The sequence below is a fragment of the Varanus komodoensis genome, unplaced genomic scaffold (assembly GCF_004798865.1).
Source record: "Varanus komodoensis strain SLA01 unplaced genomic scaffold, ASM479886v1 scaffold3, whole genome shotgun sequence".
Taxonomy (NCBI): domain Eukaryota; kingdom Metazoa; phylum Chordata; class Lepidosauria; order Squamata; family Varanidae; genus Varanus; species Varanus komodoensis.
In genome coordinates this window covers 43,574,160-43,595,939 of record NW_025335761.1, presented here as the reverse complement: position 1 = coordinate 43,595,939, position 21,780 = coordinate 43,574,160, and the positions used below count along the sequence as shown (strand labels likewise).

At 40.1% G+C, this 21,780-nt stretch overlaps 1 protein-coding gene across 3 annotated transcripts in view; it reads left to right on the top strand.

The window, feature by feature from the left end:
- EML5 (EMAP like 5) overlaps positions 1 to 19,882 on the top strand; it is a 153,124-nt gene extending 133,242 nt beyond the window's left edge. For all 3 annotated transcript variants that reach the window (XM_044437125.1, XM_044437126.1, XM_044437127.1), the window contains 9 exons: positions 2,033 to 2,190; positions 3,283 to 3,397; positions 8,971 to 9,159; positions 9,362 to 9,534; positions 12,475 to 12,637; positions 14,844 to 14,947; positions 16,364 to 16,517; positions 19,479 to 19,579; positions 19,846 to 19,882. In XM_044437125.1, coding sequence (XP_044293060.1) covers positions 2,033 to 2,190; positions 3,283 to 3,397; positions 8,971 to 9,159; positions 9,362 to 9,534; positions 12,475 to 12,637; positions 14,844 to 14,947; positions 16,364 to 16,517; positions 19,479 to 19,579; positions 19,846 to 19,882 — 1,194 coding nt within the window. The remainder of the gene's footprint in view (positions 1 to 2,032; positions 2,191 to 3,282; positions 3,398 to 8,970; positions 9,160 to 9,361; positions 9,535 to 12,474; positions 12,638 to 14,843; positions 14,948 to 16,363; positions 16,518 to 19,478; positions 19,580 to 19,845) is intronic.
- The last annotated feature ends 1,898 nt before the right edge of the window (positions 19,883 to 21,780 follow it).

Sequence of the window (21,780 nt, the reverse complement as noted above, 5' to 3'; positions counted from 1 at the left end):
GTAATCTTGACTTGTTCTCCAGTGAAGCATCCTTTTGCTTGATGATAGTACCTTCGCTGCTGCTCATCCAAGTCACAGTCTTCTTTGAATTTCTTTTCTGTACTCTTCATTTGTATTGATGACTTAGCCAAGGTCTGGAAAATCTTTCAAAATTTCATTTTCTTCATTGTTGACCTTAAAGTTGCATAATTCTTATGTAGTCATGAGTTTCTTAAAAGTTTAACTGAAGTCCTGCTTTTACACTTTCTTCTTTCACTGTAAACAGGATTTCTTTCAATTTGCAGCTGCTTTCTGCCAATAATATGGGATCATCAGTATATCTTAAATTATTGTTGTATTTTCCACCTCCAGCTATATCTGATCCTAATTCAGTTTTCCTTATGGTTTGTTCTATGTACATGCTGAACAGAAAGGAACATAAAATACACCCTTTTCTGATGCCTTTACCTATAGGAAACGATTCTGCTTCCCATATTCTGCCCTAACAGTACCTCCTTGCCCACAATACAGATTATGCATCAGAATAATCAAGTGCTGAAGCACACATAATTCTTTCAGGAGCATTGATAACTTCTCATGATCCACACAATCAAAGGCTTAGCTATAGTCTGTGAAGCACAAACTTCTTTTGAAATTCTTTGGCACACTCCAAGCAACAATGAATATTTGCAATATGATCTTGAATGCCTCTTCCTTTGGGAATCTAGCTTGAACATCAAGCATTTCTCACTCCAAATAAGATAAAATTATTTGTTACAATACCTTGAGCATCACTTCGTTTGCAAGGGAAATCAGTGCAATGGTCCTGTAGTTGCTACACACCTTAGCATTTCCTTTTTTGGGGATTGAAAAACTCTTTCCCTCATGCCTGTTAACCTAACAGCTCTCAGAGGTGAGCAAGTTAAAAAGGCCCCTATTGTTGTGCAGGCAAGCTAGTGTGGTTGATAATGATGTTCAGGATTTTCAGGTCCCAAACTATTGAAGGCTTTAAAAGATGTTAAAACCAGAACTTCAGATTAGACTTAGAAACATACTAGGAACCACTGCAATTGGTACAATATGGGTCTCATATGAACTTACTACCTAGCCTCTCCCAGTGCTGAGGAGATTGTATTTTGTACCAGCTGAAGTTTCTGAACCATATTAACTGGCATATTAATGTAAAGTACATTACAATTATTCAGCCTATGTGTCATTAGATCATGGATAACAAAAGTTAGGTCAGATCTCTCCAGACAGGCAACTACTGAGTCTAAGCTAGTACTAGTCTAAGCTTGTAAGCTTCTGGCCACTGATAAAATCTCAGCTTCCCCAGTTAGCACAAAATCTGGAAAAACTCTCATTCTATACACTCACTCATTAAAAGTGAATGCAACTCCCATCTAAATCTCTATCAAGAGTAATCAATTTCCTCAACAGTTTTCCTATTCATGTACCATCTTTGGACTTCTTTGTTCTCATCCACCCCTAAACCATTTCCAGGTATTGTTTCATTTACATCTCTTGTCCCATTGATAAATAGTTAGAAATGAGAAGTTGAGCTAAGTGTCATGTGCATATTGATAAATAGTTAGAAATGAGAAGTTGAGCTAAGTGTCATGTGCATATTGATAATGTTTCAGCCCAAAAGTCTGGATAAGTTTTGGGTGGTTTCATGTAAGTGTTAAAAAACATGGGGAACAAGATGAGTACATAGGCCAGTAGCCGTGGAGTGGAACAGATGTTCCCCAGCATGAATTTCCAAGAACATCCCTTCAGAAGGAACTGGCTCCACTGAGCTTTTAAGTCCATCCCTGATAAATGATCCAGAAAGATAGTGAGATTAATGAAGTTAAAAGCTGTTGAGAGTTCTAGGAGAACATGTTGGTTCTGTGTCATTTAGCAGGGTGAATAATGCTATTTCAAACCCAAAACAGGGCCTGAAGTCAGATTGGAATAGTTACTTATCTACTGTCTTTTGCATCAGTTTCATTACAAATATATGCATTTATTCCTTTTTGAAATTATATGAACCTATTTTTCCCCTTTTCAGAATAATTTGACATTTACAGGTACCATCAGTGGAGATGTATGTGTATGGAAAGAACATATATTGAACCGAATTGTGGGCAAAGCTCACAATGGGCCTATATTTGCGATGTATACAACACTACGAGATGGTTTAATCGTAACAGGTGGCAAAGAGAGGCCGTGAGTTCTATTTCATACTGCAGATGCTTTTACAATGTTGTTAATTGCTGCATTAATGGGTTACATACAATTACATTATAATTGTTGTATTCATTAGTTATTTACAGTTGGGCATGTTTCTATGTATGCACATTGAAAGCCTAAGCCTATCTTTCTGTATCAACTGTGGCAGAGGAAGTAATGTCTTCAGCTGCTTCAGTTGCCATGGTGTCCTAGCCCTAGTTTACATAGCAGAAAAATCCCATACCTAGCTGTTTAACTATGAGTAAAATGAAAGAGCTAGATAGTACCATTTTCCGTTGTCTTTTTCAGCAGCAAGGATGCAACATCATATGGCTGCTGGTGGTCATATGATGACCACCTCCTGCTTTCCACTAGCACTGCATGGCTTTCTGTAAAAGGTGGAATGCTCGACCATTCTGAAATAGTAATCATTATAAGTAATTGTCTCTTGCAAAAAAAAAAAAAAAGTTTCTGCTTAAGGGAACTGGATTGTTTGCAGAGTTAGGAAATCATTATGCCAAGTCAAGAAAATGCAAAAGTGAACAATCATGTTCTTGGTGGTTAATAAATTAGCTGTAACTTTGTAATGCGATGTGATAAACAATAGAAACTGATGTAAAATTAGAATGTATCAATTCAGAATACTTTCAGGTAGCTTTTCAGTCCTGTCCCCCTGCAAAGACAGCTGTAGTGGCTTACAATCATTCAATAAAATAAGGCAGTCCCTGCTCCTTTGTTTGCTATCTAAAAAGCCATGGCAAACAAGGAAAGAGGAATAGAGAGGAGCAAAAAAAAAAAAAAAAAACAGTATGTGCAGCAAGGTTTCTGGAATGACCCTGACTTTCTCTTGTCTCTCATGGAAGTGGCAGTCCCTGGTGGAGCAGGTCCTGATGTTCCTTCAGCCTGCTTCTGTTTCCTTCACTCCTCCTTTGTTCTACAGGATGGTTGATTCAGTTAGATGATATCTACTTAAGACTATGAAATGTCTAGAAATGTAAAAATGTGAATACTCTCAAAACACATGTTATGTATTTTATCATAGGCACTTTTCTGCATTCTTTCTGTAATTTTTCTTACTTTTTTCTGTAGCTCAAAAGAAGGAGGAGCAGTTAAACTATGGGATCAGGAGCTAAGGCGGTGTCGTGCCTTCAGATTAGAGACAGGACAGATAATTGACTGTGTTCGCTCTGTATGCAGAGGAAAAGTAAGTGTTGTTCTCCTTAATATAATGTTGCATTTTACAGCTGCTATGTCAAAGGCATATATACAGATAAGTATTGTTTTATCTTGCTTTCTTTATTATTAAATAGAGTAGTTAAACTTTTTTCATATCAGTTGTGTATTTTGTCTATGTGGCACTTAATATGTTCTTGCTAACTAAATGTCATAATATGCATACCCTCTGCAATTTTTCAGGTAACATTGTAGTCAAATGGGTAGACCATAGTGTCATTAAAGTAAGTCGTTTACCTGTAACTGATGTTCTTTGAGTGGTCATTTGTGCATTCACACATATGGGAGCTGCACCTTGTTCTTCGGTGGAATGTAGAAGTTTGTGCCTCTAAGATCTTGGGATGGAGGCCACTGTGAAGTAACAGGAGTAGAATCCCTGCTGGAGATTGGATGGTGGGACAGACTGAATTGCTCCCTTTATTTATTTATTGAAAACAATTTTATCCCTTCTTTTTCCAGGCAGATCTCAAGATGGCTTACAACCAAAGCATAACAGCATATTAAAATATGAGTATAATGTATAAAATGTAAAATAAAACAACTCCTGCTATCTAATAAAATATTCAACCCTTAAAGTAGAAGGTAAATAAAAAGGTTTTGGCCGAGCACCAAAAAGAATAAAGCATCAGCACCAGCCACACCTTTCTGGAGAACAGATACCAAAACTGGGGTGTTACCACTGAAAAGCCCCTTTCCTTGGTAGACACTCTTATAAGCTCCCTCAGAGAGGGCTGCTGAAGAAGGACCTCAGTGGAAGATCTTAGTATTCAGCCAGGTGTATATGGAAGGAGATGATCCTTCAAATATTCAGGCCCTAAACTGATTAGGGCTTTATATGTCAAAGTTACACTTTAAACTGAGCCCAGATTTCAATTGGTAACCAGTGAAGATGATACAGGACTGGCATACAGGAAGATGATACAGGACTGCAGCTCTGTTCTGCACCAACTAGTATCCAGACTGTCTCCAAAGGTAGCCCCATGTAGAGCATGTTATGATAATCCAATCAGGACATTACCAGAGCATGGATCACTGTGGCTAGGCTCTACCCATCCAGGTAAGGATATAGGCAAAGCTGATGGAAAGTTCTCCTCACCACAGCAGTCACCTGGGATTCCAAAGTTAACTCTGGGCCAAGGAGCACTCCCAGACTTTCAGACCCTTTCCTTTAGTGAGAGTGCAACCCCATCCAGAACAGGGTGAATGTCACTGCCTGGGTCAACTGAACTGCCCACCCACAGAACCTCTATCTTATCTGGATTAAGTCTCTATTGGCCCTCATTCAGACCATCACACCGTCCAGGCACTTTTGCTTGAAGTGCTGCTACGTCTTTTTCTAGGATGACTGACAGAGAGGTGGTGCATATTGTCTTGAGTGATGGAAGGGATGTGAATTCTATATGGTACCCAAGTTCAATAATGGAAAGTGTCCATTTGTTGTTTGGAGAGCCATGGAGTTTCTGACTGGAAGACCCTAGGAAATTGTTGCTTTGAAAGAAACTGTGCTATGGCCTCCATCTTCTCCCACCATTCTATTGCCCCTTTGTAATTAGATATATGAAGGCCCAGTATACCTTGTATATTCTGTTAGCCATCAAATCCAGTAGCTATCCTTCACAATCTCCAGGGACTGAATGTTCTCACTAGGATTGACCTTGAGCTGATTCCTCTGCCACCAAGTGTAGATGCAGATGGTGCAAGAGGAATGGGATATCCTTCTCCTGGACCGGATATAGACTTTCTAGGCAACACGATGTTGGCCAATGTTGTATCGGAGCCTTCCAATACTTCTTAGCATTAAGGTAGGTCTGTGCAAATGGAATTACCACTGGCATCGTCTCCTCCATCCAGATGACATCATATATGAGATCAATTGGTGGTTCACCTAGTTTTTGCTTCTCTAATCTGAGAGAGGTCACCATCTGGAAGGCTTGCTCAGAGAATCTTCCTAGATCTTCAGAGAGGGACCTGGACCTTATGTTGTTCTCATGTCCTCTGGTGACATGAGCATCAGGCCTTCATATATCAGTTGATCAGAGTCTGATGCATAGTCTGTGGGGAAAGACAGAGAGGAGGACTAGCCACATAGAGAGGATGGTATGCACAGTGATGGTGCTTGGTGTGTTGCTGGCTTTTGGCCAGTAGGAACTGGAGGTATAGGGTTCAATGGTTGCATAGGCACTGGGAACAATGCTGTGGTGTCCCATAGATCCTCTTGCAGAAAGGAGGGGGAAATCCTATACTGGTATGGTGTCTTCCCCAATCTTGGTTCCCATAGATGGTGTCCATATGATGCTACTGGTGGTATCCATCAGGATTCCCTTCCCCAAGTAGGCATAGGTGTTCTGCCTGAGTGTTGGTTAGAGCTGAGGGAAACCACCAGGGAAATCAGTTCATAGGATGGTCCAGGGATTAATTCTTGGGCTGGTCTAGGAGATTGTAGTGGAATTGTTGTTGGGGAATTCTGTATTTCTCCTGAAAATGAGCACATAGTTGTATGCTCCAACTCAATGGTGGAGTTGCTGTTTGCAGCACAGGAGTCAGTGGAAGTAGTTGGTCCAAGCTCCACAGGTTGGTCCTTTGTGGGTCCAAGCTCCACTGATTGGTCCTGTGTGTGTGAACAGCATCAAGATTTTTCCTTTGGCTTTTTCCCCTGCCATTTTAGTAGCACTTTCACCATTTTGAAGCCATGTTTGGACCTCTTTTTTGGCCATTTTTTAGTTGATGATGGCCTGGTTTTGGTCTTTTCAATTGTTGGGGCAAGAGCTTGAAATTGCCCGTTAGGTAGAAAGGCCAAAAGTTACTGTGTTGGCAGCCTTGAGTATTCCCATTCACATGTCCTCTCGAAGATGCCCTGCCCTATTCTTTCTTGCCTGCTTAGTAAAAGCTTGACCATATGGGCAAGAGTCTACTCTGTGATCTTTGGCCAAGCAAAAGAGACAGAGAGAGTGCCCATCTGTGGAGGGCATTTTGGTGCCGCAGTGCACACTTTTGAAACACTGTCATGAATACCACTGGGGGAAGTTAGAAAAGCAGGAGGCATAGAGATACTGTTAATGGTAAGCAGAGAGTATGAGGGTGAGATCAATAGATTTTTTTAAAATATAAGATAGATTAGGGTTGTAATAAAAAGAAAGAAAGGTGTTTTAATAGGGTAAGTTGAGGGAAAAACGGTTCTGAATTGTGAAGTAAAGCTAAGGGCAGAACTAATCTAAGGTACCCAAGGCAGTGGTCAAAAATGAACTGGAGAAAATTGGAGTCCTACCTTTATATACCACAGTGGGAAAGGGGGTGGGGCTCCTGCCAAAAGCTTAGCTAGGGAATATCTCTGACAACAGGCCCCGAACAGGTTCAGAGCCCATATGTGTGATGCACAGAGACTACAAAGAACTCTCTGTATCTGGAATCTGTTGCATTCTGAACTGTGGTGTATCTCTGGTGATAACACAAACTGAACACACACAGACACATACACGGGGAGGGGGCTGTGTTAAATATACATGCACATGTAGCTGTGTTAAAAAAAACAGAATGCATCTATTGTGCAGTACAAGTAGTTAGGGGTTATAGAATAACAGATGCAGCATAACTAAGTATATTGAAATATATAGCACTAGGAAGAAGCCTAATCAGTGCTTTGGTTTCTTCCGCTCCCCTCATCTTGAGTGACTGACCAACTCTTGGAATGAGAGAAACATAGTAAACACCTGGAAGCCTCGCCACATATTCATCATAAGTTTAGTACAATACATGGTAAATAAGTAGAATTCATATTTTCCAGAACATATTATCATACTTATCTAAGGCACAACTTTTTCAACTCTCTTTCTTCAGTGTTTGCATTTGATACTCAAATCTGCCGGCCTTTCCAGACTCAGCTGTGCAGTCATTTCTTTCTGTTAACATTTTTCTACTGTCCTTTCTTTACTCATTGAGTTGCTTTCTCCTGTAGCACTTTGGATTATGTAGAGCTTGGCATACTTGCCTGTGTAAGGCACCCAGAGAGCCTATGGCTAGTGGGGCAGCATATATATAGAATTAATTAATTAATTAATTAATTAAAATGTTAACCATGCCATACAGGAGAGGAATACAGTCCTGAGGTGGTTTTTCCCCCATCCCTTTTGCAGCACAGATTTGTCTGGGACTGAGAAGGTTTGATACTTTAGCAAGCTGTTATACCAAATGTTACTTGTACTGGAATATGCTGACCTTCTTGGATATATGCATTCCTTATCTGTTGGGGTATAAAGTTTATAGCTCCTTTTATTTCATTTAATATTTACACGACTTCAGTAAGCTCTTTGAAGAAATTTGCTAATGAATTTGAAGTTTTATGCATAGATTCATAAATTATTCTTAAAGGATAGATTCACTGTCTGTGAAACTCTCTCCAAAAGAAAGTTTAACATGCTCTTTCTATGTTCAGTTTTAGCTGGGCTCCTGAAACATTTCCATTCTGTATAGTTTCATAGTATGTTAGGAACACAGTTCTAAAGAATTTCCTCCCAAAAGACAGAGGGATATGTTCTGGAAGCCCTTTGTCATTCCTGCCTGCAGGAATCATGCAGGTTGGGAGAAAGGCAGGAGGAAAATTCCTCCCATTCTGTGGTTGGGACAGGTGATGGATAGTTTTTGGGATCGTGGGAATTCTGGCTTCTCCTCCGCTCTCCCTTTTCTACCATTCCCATTCCTTCCCCTCTTCCTGAGCTCTTTCAGGACACCTCTTGCCACCTCCAAAGTGCAGCTGTTGCAGTGTTTTCTGTGGTGAATGTGACAAGAAGCGAAGGGAGGACCGGCCTGGTATCAGATTTCCTCCTGTGAGGTTGTAGCACGGTCTGCAACCTTGCGAGCTGGGATCGATCATGTCTTATGCTCTCCCAGGCATCAAAGAAGAGCTCTGTAAATGTATACACTTCACAATCTGTTTTTATAATTTACTCATGCACTTATTTCTGTTCTCCATTCATTCTGCTCTTCGATTAATTTGTTTTTAAAGTTTTCAAAATTCTTAACTGTTAATTAAGGATGCTATCTTACATTTGATGAATATAAGCCTTTGAACTCATAGACTAAAGTGCATCCTATGCTCCTAACATGTGTACCTGACACCCTGATTTTCATCTATATGGCTCTTTTTGGCTATCTAGATAAAGCACTGGGAAGGAGAAAGGAAGGATGCTGGGACACTAATAGGAATTGCTGTAAGTCCTCAGTCAAAGCCTCTTCATCTCTCCACCACCCTGGCATACTTTTTTCCCCTTCAAGGTACATTTGTGACATGAGGGTAGGTAGCCAGTGTTGGCTCTTTCTGCACCACCTGATTAGGGGTAGGGTCTTCGGAGACTTGAGACTGCAGGTTCTTGTAGCTGGGACCCTTAATATTCCTGTGGTCTGCTAGACAATGTTAGGAGGACATAGGATTGTACCTTAAATTCTTAAATTTTCAGTGTTGTTTGCAGTTTCTTTGGGGATCCCTATTCATGCTGAAAGCTGAATCATTCATAAATAAATACTGTTTTGATATATTCACTGTTGTTCCAGGGAAAAATTCTTGTTGGGACAAGGAATGCAGAAATTATAGAAGTTGGAGAGAAAAATGCAGCTTGCAACATTCTAATTAATGGTCATATGGATGGACCTATTTGGGGATTAGCAACACATCCTTCTCGTGATGTTTTTCTTTCTGCAGCTGAAGATGGGACAGTCCGACTTTGGGATATTGCTGATAAAGTAGGTATAAAATGGAGTTTAAGAAGGTACAGTAATTGAGAAAATGCTAATTAAAATAATTCAGTTGAGAAAATATTTTGATTTCCTCATCAAAGCAAGTATAAAAGTAAATCATGATATAATCCTGTTTTGCTGTTTTTACTGCACCTGCTTAAATAGAAATGTTTAAGTCACATTTCCTTTCTCTAAAAAACAACTACAGAAAATGGTGAACAAAGTCAATTTGGGCCATGCAACACGCACTGTATCTTACAGTCCAGAGGGTGACATGGTGGCTATTGGCATGAAAAATGGAGAATTTATTATCTTATTGGTGAACTCTCTGAAGATATGGGGGAAGAAAAGGGACAGAAGATCAGCTATCCAAGATATTAGGTAAGAAATCATGTGTCCTTACTTTTAGGAATGAAAGGGGCAGTTCTTGGCATGCATTCCAAGGATAGGCAGATTGTCAAATGAGGAGGGACACTGGAAATTGACATCCTTACATGCTGAAATGTGGGAAGCAAAGATGCTTATCTCTAGGCTGCCCTCCACAGGTGTTCAGACAGCAGCTGAGCCCGGTATGACCCTTGATCCCATGATGCAGTGTCAGGAGAGACAGGCATCATGGGTAGATCAAACCAGAGTAGAGGCTTGCCAACTCCAAAAGGGCTTTTCTGGGGGCAAGGGTTCTCAAAAAGTGGGTTCTCAGAAGTAGTTGCTAGATTGGGTTCAACAAAATGCTCTGTGCATGCTCAGAGACTGCTCCTGTAGACACTGTGCTTACTAGATGTAGCTTAGAGAATAAAGAATTTTTGCAAAGGAACATCTGTTGCCTTGAATATGCAAAGGAGGAAACCTAGCTCCTGACATTTTCCTTCTGTAGGAACCCTTATGATGCTGAGTTCCCTAAAAGTAATATCTGCCCATGAGAATGGATATGATGTACATGCACATATAATGCTGCTGCATTGCTCATATCCCATGAAAAGATAGTCAAGTTGTAAGTTCTAACACCACGATTTTTACTAATTCCTTGAAATGATCTTGTTGTGGTCTCTATTTTCTTTAACTCACTCTATGTCATCTTCATATGTATTTTTTTCCAGTTCTTCACTTGCATGTGAACAATTACATAGGAGGATGACATTGAGTTCAGAGAAATAAAAACTTCAACAAGATGGTTTTAGGAATAAGTAAAACTCAGAATGAAATGTAATAACACTGCATTCCTATACATGTCTACTCAGAAGTAAATCCTATTGTAATAAATGGGACTTACTCAAGGTAAGTTGGGTATAGGATTGCAAACTAAATTACTTACAGTTTGGTGGATAAGTTTTTAACATTTATTTCTCAACTATGGCAAGACTGTCACTATAACTGGGAAGTAATAGAGGAAAGGTTCAAGACACAACAGAAGTAGTGCAGCATGTAGAGAAAAGGATATTGACCTGGCTCACTGACAATCCTATTCTTTCTTTACAGTTTTATATACCATTCTTTACCAAAAACTCTCAAAACAGTGTACAGTCAATAACCTCATTTAAAACAGAACGTAGCATACACGTTGATGTCTAAAGGATATTGGCAATAAGCGTAAAAATTCAAATATAATAAACAACAATTAAACAGGTTAATAATAATAATACATAACACAATATAACAATTAATCTACAGCAAGCCAACCATCATATGAATAAACCAGTATAAAAACCAAATCATCCTATTCAGCAATTAAAATAATGGGAAAATCGAAAAGGTTTTAAGCTGGTGCTGGAATTTAGGCTTAGCGCCTGGCACACTTTCCTGGGGAGCTGGTTCCATGGTTGGGGCACCACATCTGAGAAGGCCTTTCCCCTCATAGCTATTTCCCTAACTTCTTTTAAAAGTGGCTCTCAGAGAAGGACCTCCGGTCTGGGTAAGTGCATATGGAGAGAGATGTTCCTTTAGATATTCCAGCCCTGTCATGACATGAGAACCTGTCATGGCCAGTGAGCCATGGTTGGTTGTCTTATTGTTTGAACCGAGCCTAGGTTACCCATGGTGGCTTGTTCTTTTCAAATAAGCCACCCTGAGAATCCATGGGTTGTTCTATAACAATAGTTTTAGCCATGGTTGATTGCTGTGTTGTCTGTACCTGGAAGGGCTGATCCCACAATGGATAAAAGATCCAAAATGTGCCTTACCTTGAGCACTGTCAGGAGGAAAAGATCGTAAGAATCTTCTGCATAGAGGCTGCAAATCCCACCACCTCCTCTTCATTTTTGCTTTTGCTTGACAGCTTAGTTTTTGTAGTTGCTAAGCTAAAGGAAAGAAGAGCCTCTTTGAGTAAATAATTCTCTATTAATTCCTGAATTTATTCATAATTATTATTATCCATTTATTTCAATAGCTGAAGCTCTATAGGTGGTTCACAGCAATGAACTGATGTCAAAGCTTAGTACCTGCTGCACTTCAACAGCAAGTACTTCACGCTGTCCAAATGGGATTCGCAATTTAACTGCTTGTGCAGCTGCTCTTAAGCATGGTTTCACAAGTGTTCCTTTTATACATATACATTTAGAAATATTTTTACAAATACTTGTGAAAAATTGTTGGAGATATTAAAAGAATATTTATCAGCTATGGACAGTCCGCAAAGGTGCCATTTGGGTACTCTGGAGGGGCTATCAAAACAGGGATTATGAAAGGTGGCTAACAAGCTATCTTTCACAGTTGCTGAGGGGAAAGATAAAAATGTACAAAATGCGCAGGGAGCTGAAAAGGGTCTCAGTCACTTTGGGGAGGGAGAGATGACAGACCTCCTGTGAGGTCTTAGAACTCACTGTATATTGCTCGCAGAACATCCACCCCACTGTGCCAGGGTTGGTTGTCCTGATACGAGAACTTGCCCTCTATATGCTGATTTGATGAAAGGCTTCTAACGGAGTAAAATCAAGGGGACATTTAGAATTTGATTTGGAAAGTTCTAGTCAGAAGTGGGTAAAAATGTTTTCCATTCTAGCAAATATTTTGAAAGGAATGTGATTTGAAGATGCATTGTTGCTATGTGCCATCAAGTTGTCTTCAACAAATGGTGACCCTATGAGTGAAAGCCTTCCAAATGTCCTATCCATGACATCCCTGTTTGGCTGTTTGAAGTCACATAGAAAGTACTTTTTATATTAAAAGACTGTATTTTTTAAGAGACAATATTCTGCTCTATTTTAGGCTAAAAGGTCTTACAGAATATATGCCATAAAAGGTGGAAATAAGAATCTAAATTCTGATATGTTTAGGTGAGTGTCTTATGAACAGCAAGGCCTCATGTAAACCTGTTTATCTACTTAGGTTCAGCCCAGATTCTCACTATTTAGCAGTGGGCTCCAGTGAAAACGCAGTGGATTTTTATGACCTGACATTGGGGCCTACTCTTAACCGAGCCAGCTATTGCAAAGACATCCCAAGTTTTGTAATTCAAATGGACTTTTCAGCAGATAGCTGTTATCTTCAGGTAAATATAATTGGAATCTTTTGCTGGTTTTGTTTTGATGTATGTATACTTACCATAAACATTCTTCTTCATGGTTTCTGTACAGTGTCTATGAGGGATGTGTGCCCTCCTACAGCAGCAAGTCTGAAAACCCCACAATCCACTAGATGGCAGCACAAGCCTCCCATGAGATAGGAATAACTTGCTATCTTTCTACTGGTAGGAAAACCCCAGCTCCTCCAGGAGCTTTTCTTGCCATAGTTGGTTCACTCCCAGAACCTCGGTAGCTAGTCTAAATGATAGGCCAACTCAGATAAAGATGTCATTTAAACAAATTCCCACATGTTCACATGGGAGAACAAAAAGGTGCAGACACAAATTCCCCATAAAATTTTTCTTTTCTTTTCTTGTTGCTGCTTCATCTAATTCTTCATGTCCCAAGAAAAAAGAGAGGGTTATAGGAACCAGTTTTGTGGGATGGAAAGTGGATTTGTAGTTCTACGTTCCTGTTTTTCCAGCCTTTTGCCCTCAGAAGTGTTATTAGTATGTGGTTGCCAAGATCCATGCTCAGTGTCTCCAAAGCAGAAGATGCATAAATTTATTTATATATTTAACTGTATTTGTATGCCACCCCATAGCCCAAGAGGTGTCTGGCCAGCTTACAAGAGAAAGATGGCTGCCCTGTATTTCCCCTCCTAAGCAGGAAGCTCCCCATTCCACTTAACAGTTTGGAAAGAGCCTAATAAATTTGGTAAAGAATGTGGAACCAGTACTATTAGTGGGTTGAGTATTAATATTTAGAGGAGGGGATGCTTCCCAGCTGGTGTGTCTCTTTTGATGGAAGCCAAGGATTGTATGGAAAGGAAGAATAGCATCTATATCTATTGCAGCCCTCCCTAACCTTGTACCTTCCAGATGTTTCAAGCGTCAACTCTTAATAAGCTCCAGCCAGCATGGCTAATGGTGAGAAGTTAGGAGTTGTAGTTCAAAACATTTGGAAGACATTGGGTTGATGAAGACTGTATTCTTATGAAAAAGCTTCTGGGGCAAGAGCCGAATGAGAGCATTGAGCCCTAACATGTGAAGTAAGAATAACTTACAGAGGGTTGGTATTTCCCTTACTCTCTTCAGTCCTACACACTAATCTACCCTTCCCATCTGTGAGCTGGCAGTAACCGTGCTACCCTAGAACTGAAGGGCTTCCTTTTATATATAACTGTTTCCTCTGTGTCAATCCCTTGCCACTCTTTATCAGGTATTTGAAAGTACTCTTTATTCAGGGAATATTTGAATGCAAACAGCTATCCAACAATAATAGGCAGTACCCTCTCCTTCCCCAAGGACTGGCCCTTCATTAACCTACTGAGCTTAGTAATAAATATAGTCCTGTCAAGAAAGGGAAATCACTTGGTAATATTTCCAGATTTCCATAGTCTCTGAGTGCATTACAGTAACCTTACAGTGCTCTCCAGAGAGACCTCTGCTGCCAGTGCGGTTGGATCTGAAAATTTACAGTGTCCCTGCATTGTTATCTGTTGTTTTTATTCCCATACTTCAGGTTGGGCTGAGAGAAAAGTAGACACCAACCCTGCAATTAACTGTTAAACCCCATATTTCAGGTAGGAGGACTGAGAGAGAAAGAATAGTTTAGAGCAGTTCTGCAATGTAGTCTATTATTATATCACAAGCCAGAAGTGTGGGTAACCCCCTCCAGACTCTTCTCTTTCAAACTCTTAATGTGCCATTAACTTACTTGCAGGCTAGTTGAACTTTGAAAAAATCTTTAACAATGAAGTAGTTTTTCTTACTTTTCACACTCCTCAGCTATAGGGTTAGGTAATACATGCAAAGCAGAAATAAGCTACCATAGTTTGTTGTGGAACCCAGCTTGCAGCATCCTAAAAGTGATCCAGTGACACTTCAGCTGTATCAGAACAAGCATCCTCATTTCAAGACAAGACTCCAAAGTTCTTTTCCAGTTTTCTAGCAGAAATAGCACAGAAGTTAATATTTAATGTCTATGTGGCCTGTAGTCTGCATTATGCCTTCAATTATACTATGAAAGTTCTTCATAGCTTATACAGTTCATGTTATTTTAAGAATTTTAGAACATCATCTCTTAGTTTTTCACAGACCACCTTACTCAGCTCAGCATCTGCTGATGACACTTTGTAATATAAATCAGAATGCCTTTAATTTAAATTTCTATCCTTCTATATTTTTAAAGGTCTCTACTGGGTCTTATAAAAGGCAAGTTTATGAAGTGCCTTCAGGAAAACAACTCCTGGATCAAACTGTGATTGACAGAATAACATGGGCCACTTGGACCAGGTAAATTGAAGTAAAAGAAAACGTGGAACTTCCTCAGCTGAAAGAAAAGTACATAAATTAATACAATTCCCACTGTTCATGCTTTTTTGAGACTATGGCAGCTTTCCCCATCTGTTAACATCTAGATATACTGTATTACAGTCCCCTCTATCACAGCCAGTAGGGTGTCAGCTGTGCTAGCTGAGGACAATCAGATTTTTAATCCAACAAATTTGAAGGGCATCATAATTTCCATGCACAGAAGAAAAATAAAGAACACATGAAAATAGGAACTGTTATTTCTACATTTTAGTGGGCTCCAAAGAGCAACTTAGCCTATGCGGACTGCTTGAAAAGGCACCACACTGAAAACAAGATTAGAAAGTACCTTCACTTTCAAAGGAATTTGGTATAAGTGGCTGGTGTTGAAAAAAGGGAACATTAAAAACTTGTTGGGCTTATTTATTTGTTTATTTATACGTATATTCCACTTTTTTCCTTTTAAGGAGATCAAGGTGGCTTACATAATCTCCCTCCTCCTTTTACTCTTATTCTTACCACAATAACCCTGTGAGGAAGGTTGGGCTGAGTGTCTGTGGCTGACTCAAAGCCATCCAGTTACCTTCATGGCTTCCTTAATTACTTTCAAAGTTGTTTGGATCCTGGCATGTAAGAACCTTTTATGTACAGGATAGTTTTCACAACAGCTTGAAAGTGTCATGACAGTTGCAATGGACACAGTCTAACCTTGCTGTGACGTGATGCATTGTGCACTTTTGCATCAAATGTTTTTCTAATATTTTCTCTTTCAATTTTCAAGGTGTAAATGCACCTACATAAATGTATGAAGCCGGCCTAAACCACTTGCTTTTGGTTAACAAATTAATGTGATTTTTAAAAACTAAAACTACTTCTGTAATTCTACAATCCTTGCTTCTTATAGGATGAATAATGGTTCCTTTGGGATGTTAACATGAATGAGAACATGTGATGTCTCACTCCTTTCAGTGCCCAACAGGCTTATAGTTAACAGAATCAATTATTCCTAACCTTTCGTCAACTGCTGTGCTGTTCTTTTGAGGGGCTGATCTGTGTAATACTTAGGACACAATCCTATACATATTTAGACAGAAAATGTCCTGCAACTCCTATTATCCCGCAACCAGTATTGTCTAAATATACATTAGTTTGCATCATCAATATTTTTATTGAAGACAGCAGACAGTATTAAAATTTTGGAAATAAATAAGAAAAGGATATTCATTCTTCTAATATTTTTAACTTACCCTATTATATCAGAAAGGTTATGTTTGATTCACCCCTAGCAATATGTAAAGATGTCTCAACTTGATGGTATGCTCTTAATGAAAATCTACATTCATTCTCTTTATCAGGGTTGCGCCTTTAAATGTCTCCTTTTCCATTCTTCTGTTTTAGTGTTCTAGGAGAGGAAGTGGTTGGAATCTGGTCCAGGCATGCTGAGAAAGCTGATGTAAATTGTGCCTGTGTTTCTCACTCGGGAATCAGCCTTGTAACAGGCGATGACTTTGGCATGGTCAAGCTGTTCGATTTCCCTTGTCCAGAAAAATTTGTAAGAACTTTTTGCTTGAATATCACGAGGTGTTTCACTGTGGTGACCTATTATAAAACTGGAAAAGTAAAATAGGATGCTTTCCTTTACCACATAGAATAATCTGCTCACTCTCATGGTCCTCTCTAACTGGGTATATAGTGTTGCCATTCACCTGGGACAAGTAGCAGGTGAACAGTTGAGCAGATTACACTTGTCCACCTCTCTTGCTAAAATAGCTCATATTCAAGATTACAGTGTAGAAAGCTAAAAACTGTATATACAACTGCAAAAGCACTGGGCCCTATTTCTCATCTACTCTATTTATCTATTACAGCAAAGAAACAATACCCAACCGCCTCTGTTCAGTCCTCTCTATGCCACCAGCTCAGCTTTTCAGAATTGTCCAGGGCTTATTACACTCTGGCCCCAGGGACACCTTGGAACCATTTTTGGCCTGGTGCAACCTACTCACAGGATAGTTCTGGGAAGCAAATCTGTTGCATCTGCCCGGACTTGGACTCCAGAGTTTATGTATTTATTTTCTACCCAGCCCGTTATCCAGGGTGACTCTGGGTGGCTCTGAGTTACAGCAGTTAAATTGGTGGAACTATCTAAAGCACAGTCTGGTCTAATTTTATTGGATGAGTTTCACTTGGTACAGCTTGAGGATATGGACAAGGTGCCTCAACAGGTTCACACAACCACCTCTGTACTGGACCCTTGCCCCTCCTGGCTTGTAAAAGCCAGCAAGGAAGGGATAACCAGCTGGGCCAGGGGAAGTCATCAGCACCTCTTTGCAAGAGGGAGTGGTCCCATGCTGCATTAAAGAACCAGTGGTGAGACCACTTCTCAAGAAATCTTCCCTTGACCCAGAAAATTTGAACAACTACAAGCCAGTAAGCAAATATTCCTTTCCTGAGCAAGATTCTAGAGAGGGTGGTTGTCAGCTGCAGGCACTCTGGAGGCTCAGGTCTGGTTTTGGCATGGAAGGAGCCTTGGTCACCCTGTATGATGACCTATGCTGGGAGCAAGAGGGGGAGTGTAACTTTGTTTATACTGCTAGACCTTTCAGTAGCTTTCAATACCATCGACCATGGTATCCTTCTGGAGTGGCTGGCTGAGATGCGAGTGGGGGGCATTGCATTGCAGTGATTCCATTCCTACTTGTAGGGCCATCTTCAGAAGGTGGTGCTTGGCAAATAGTGTTCAGCCCTGTGGATCATCCAACATGGAGTTCCTCAGGGGTCTGTTTTGTCCCTCATGCGGTTTAATATCTACATGAAACTGTTGAGAGGTTTCATCTGGAGTTTTGGAGTGCATTGTCATCAGTATGCTGATGACACGCAGCTCCGTTTCTGAACCAGTGTCTGCCTACAATAATGGACTGGATGAGGGTGGGCAAAATGAATCCTGACAAGACTGAGATGCTGCTGGTAGGTGATTCTTTTGACTGGATGGGGGGTGTTCAACCTGTCTGGATGAAAGATGCAAAAAAATTAGAAAGGGTCCAGAGGAGGGCAACAAAAATGATCCAAGGTTTAGAAACCATGCCCTATGAGAAGAGACTGAGAGAACTGGGCATGTTCAGCTTTGAGAAGAGAAGATTGAGCGGGGACATGATATACCTCTATAAGTACCTCAAAAGCTGTCACAAAGAGGGAGGTTAAGATCTCTTCTTTCTGATACCAGAGTGTAGGACATGAAATAATTAAGTTGTGACAACCCAGATTCAGGCTAGATATCAGGAAATGTTTCCTCACAGTCAGACCAATATGGCAGTGGAACCCATTGCCTAGAGAGGTCATAGGCTCTTCTACAGTAGAGACATGCAGAAAGAAACCGGACAGCCATCTGAGAGGGGTGGTGTAAATTGGAATCCTGCAGCAGCAGGGGGTTGGACATGATGGCCTTCTTGGCCCCTTCCAACTCTACTCTTCTGTGATTCTAGATGGTGTCACACTCCCTCTGAAGGAGCAGGTTCATAGCTTGATGGTTCTCCCTGATCCATATATGTCACTTGAGGCTGAGGTGGCATTGGTGTCTCAGAATGCCTTCTAAGAGCTTTAGCTGTTGGCCCAGCTACACCCCTACCTGGACAGGGATAGCCTGGCTCTGTTAATCTCTAGATTGGATTACTGACACACACTCTTTGTGGGGTTCTCCTTGAAGATGGTTCAGAAGCTGCAGCTGGTGCAGAATGCAGCAGCCAGATTAATAACTGGGACCAGGTGGTCTGAACATACAAGACAAGTTCTAGCCTGCCTTCATTGACTGCCTATATGCTTCTGGTCCCAATTCAAGAGGCTGGGTTTACCCTATAAAGCCCTACATAGCTTGGGACCACAATACCTGTTGGAGTGCTTCTCCCAACCCCAATCTACCTAGGCGATATACTCAACCTCTGGGGCCCTCTTCTGGATGCCAACCTTGTGAGAGACTTGGAGAGTAGTGACTAGGGGTAGGGCTTTTTCTGTCATGGCCCCAATATCTGGATGCCAAATTTGCCCTATTTTTGGCACCAGGTTAAAACAGACCTCTTTGTGGAAGCCTTTAAAGTTCTCCCTAGTGATCTTGGAGCCTGATGGGTTTATCTGAGTGACTTTTTCTCTTCTGCTTGGTTGGGTCTTTTTTTTGTTTGTTTTTAAATGTATTTTTAATTTATTTTAATGCTATTTTATTTTTAATGTTCCAAATGCTGTTTTACATATTATATTTTGTTTTTATACCCTGTTATGAACTTCCCAGAGAGCTTTAGCTGCAGGTGGTATAGAAATGTTGATGATGATGATGATGATGATGATGATACTTGGATGCAGAAGTATCGCCCAGCAACTGGGCCCAGATTGAAAGGATTCTGTTGGAGTAGGATGGGGAACAACAACAGGCAGCGTTAGAGGGAGTTTAAATCAGTTTCCATGTGGGTTCCTGAGGTATTTTAAAAGCTGTGAAACTGACTTAAAGAACTCTTTTATTTTAAAGGCAAAACATAAAAGATTTTTAGGTCACTCAGCCCATGTGACTAATATTCGTTTTACAAGTGGAGACAGATATGTTGTCAGCGCTGGTGGAGATGACAGCAGGTATGCAAATATTTATCTAACAACAGAATGAGCAACTTGAAAGGTTATTTGTACAAATAGCTTCTGCTGTTTCTGAAGCTGGACTCAAATGTTTAAAAGATGAGCAGTCATTAAGATGAACTAGCAAATCAAGTGGAATAAATTCTTTGGTAATTGCCAGTACAGTCTGAAATATCTTTAAAAGTATTTTGAAATTATGCTTTTTCCTTTGAAATCCATTACTTCCCAGTAACTTTTTGCCTTTATTCACTTGTTTGAAATCACAGCATATTTGTCTGGAAATGTGTACATATGCCTCACTGAAACACATGGAGACCTTCCAAAGAGGACACTGCATGAAGAGGCATCAGTGCCTCACAATTGCAAAGAGACTTTCTCCAGTGCCCTGCATGCTCCAAGAAATGGTGCTGATAAAGACAGACAACAATCTGCCTGACTGACTAGATTTTATTAGAAGAATGGACTGCTGCAAATGTATTGTGTTTAGTCAGATTATGACAGTATCAGATAGCCTACATCTGTTTCCCACTCACTGCCAGATGCTGAAACACATGGAGTAGAAGAAGTGAGTTTTGGCTCAATGTACCGTTTCCCAGTAAGTTGTTGGATTTGTAATCAAGAGATGTTATTTCTGACCTAGTGGTGTACATCACCATGTTTACTTTCAGCATGAATGTTTAAGTACTGGGTACTGACTCTTGCTCAAATAGAAGACTCTTTATTTTATTAGAAGGAAAACCACCCTTTAGTTCTTTAACTATAGGTTTTTTAAAGGCGAAAACAAAGTAGAAAATATGAGTAGCCCACTAAAAGGTTTGTCTAGTTCACTAGAAAAAAAAATCCTAAGAATTAAGTTTGTTCCTAGGACCTGCAGAATTCTATCAGTTTTAAGGACTGGGTTATAATCATGTCTGGTGAATGGAAAGTAGACATGCATGAACCCAGTCTTCAAGGCTAATTTAGTGTTTTTGTATGACTTAAGCATTAAATTAGTCCTGTGAGCAGAATCAGATTTGCTCACATTGTGAGTGCCTTGCCCACAACCTAAAAGTCTAACTCCGTTTTTTGCCTTGTGAATAAAAGTGTTATCAATGAAAAAGAAAATGCTGTGTTTGCTTGGGGAATAGGTTTTTCATTTCACTTTTCAAACATGGATGAAACTTCAGGTTGTCATCAGATGCAACCCCCCCCAAATGAAAATCATAGCAATAGGAACAAATGTCATTTGTTTGAAAGCAACCCCGTGTTAAAATCTACCTACATGTGAAAAAAATACTCAGAAGCTAGCTAGTTACCATAGATTGATATGTGAGGGCCTGCATGTATACATTAGTTATAAGATCCAACAGTAACTTTAGAGTAACCTTCAATGCTCAAAATTCTGTCCTGTACTCCTCAGTTCTAAACCAGAGAATTGCAGGAGATAAAGAAACCACTTCTGTAAATATAAATGCCTGCTCGAGGGGGGAAAATAACAATCTTGTCAATTTAAATAGATGGTGCAGTCAAGCTCTAAAGCAGACCAATGCTGTGCTCTTGAAAGTTTAAATGCAAACACTGCCACTTACCCCCTTTTAATAAGATGTTTTGGGAAGGCAAATTAATTGAGAGTGTAGCTGTCTCATAGACTTGATCTATGTTTATCAAGAAAAGTGGGATTGCTAACTTCAAGCTGGCTGTGTTCCACTCCCATCATGATAAGTCTTGCTTTATACTGAATGCAGCCAGAGTCTAATACTTCAGTAGTACTCAGAAGCAAAAGTACTTTCCATGTGAATATTAAAAAGAAGAAACTGCATATGGAAGTTACTGAATGGTCAGTTCGCTGTTAAAAATGTTGCAAAATATCTACAAGTTATTTGGAAGCAAATAATTATTGTTTGCAGAACTGTCTAAATTACACAGCCATTGGATATTTCAGATTCCTAGTCACAAGGTCACAAAATCATTCCGACTTCAGATGTGAGGATCTACACTTCAATTTTCTACCTGCCCTCCTCCCTGCCAATCATTACAGCTGATATGGAAAGAATGGTGCCAGTTGCTTCTGCAAGGTTCTAAGATCCTCCTTGGCAAAGGACTTTTGGGGGCATTCTGGAGGGGCAGGGAGGGGAGGAGACCAGCATCACCAAGATGCAATATATCCTGTCAGCATCTCAGCCTGCTGCTGTCCCTCTTTGAAGCACCACACTGGGATGTCT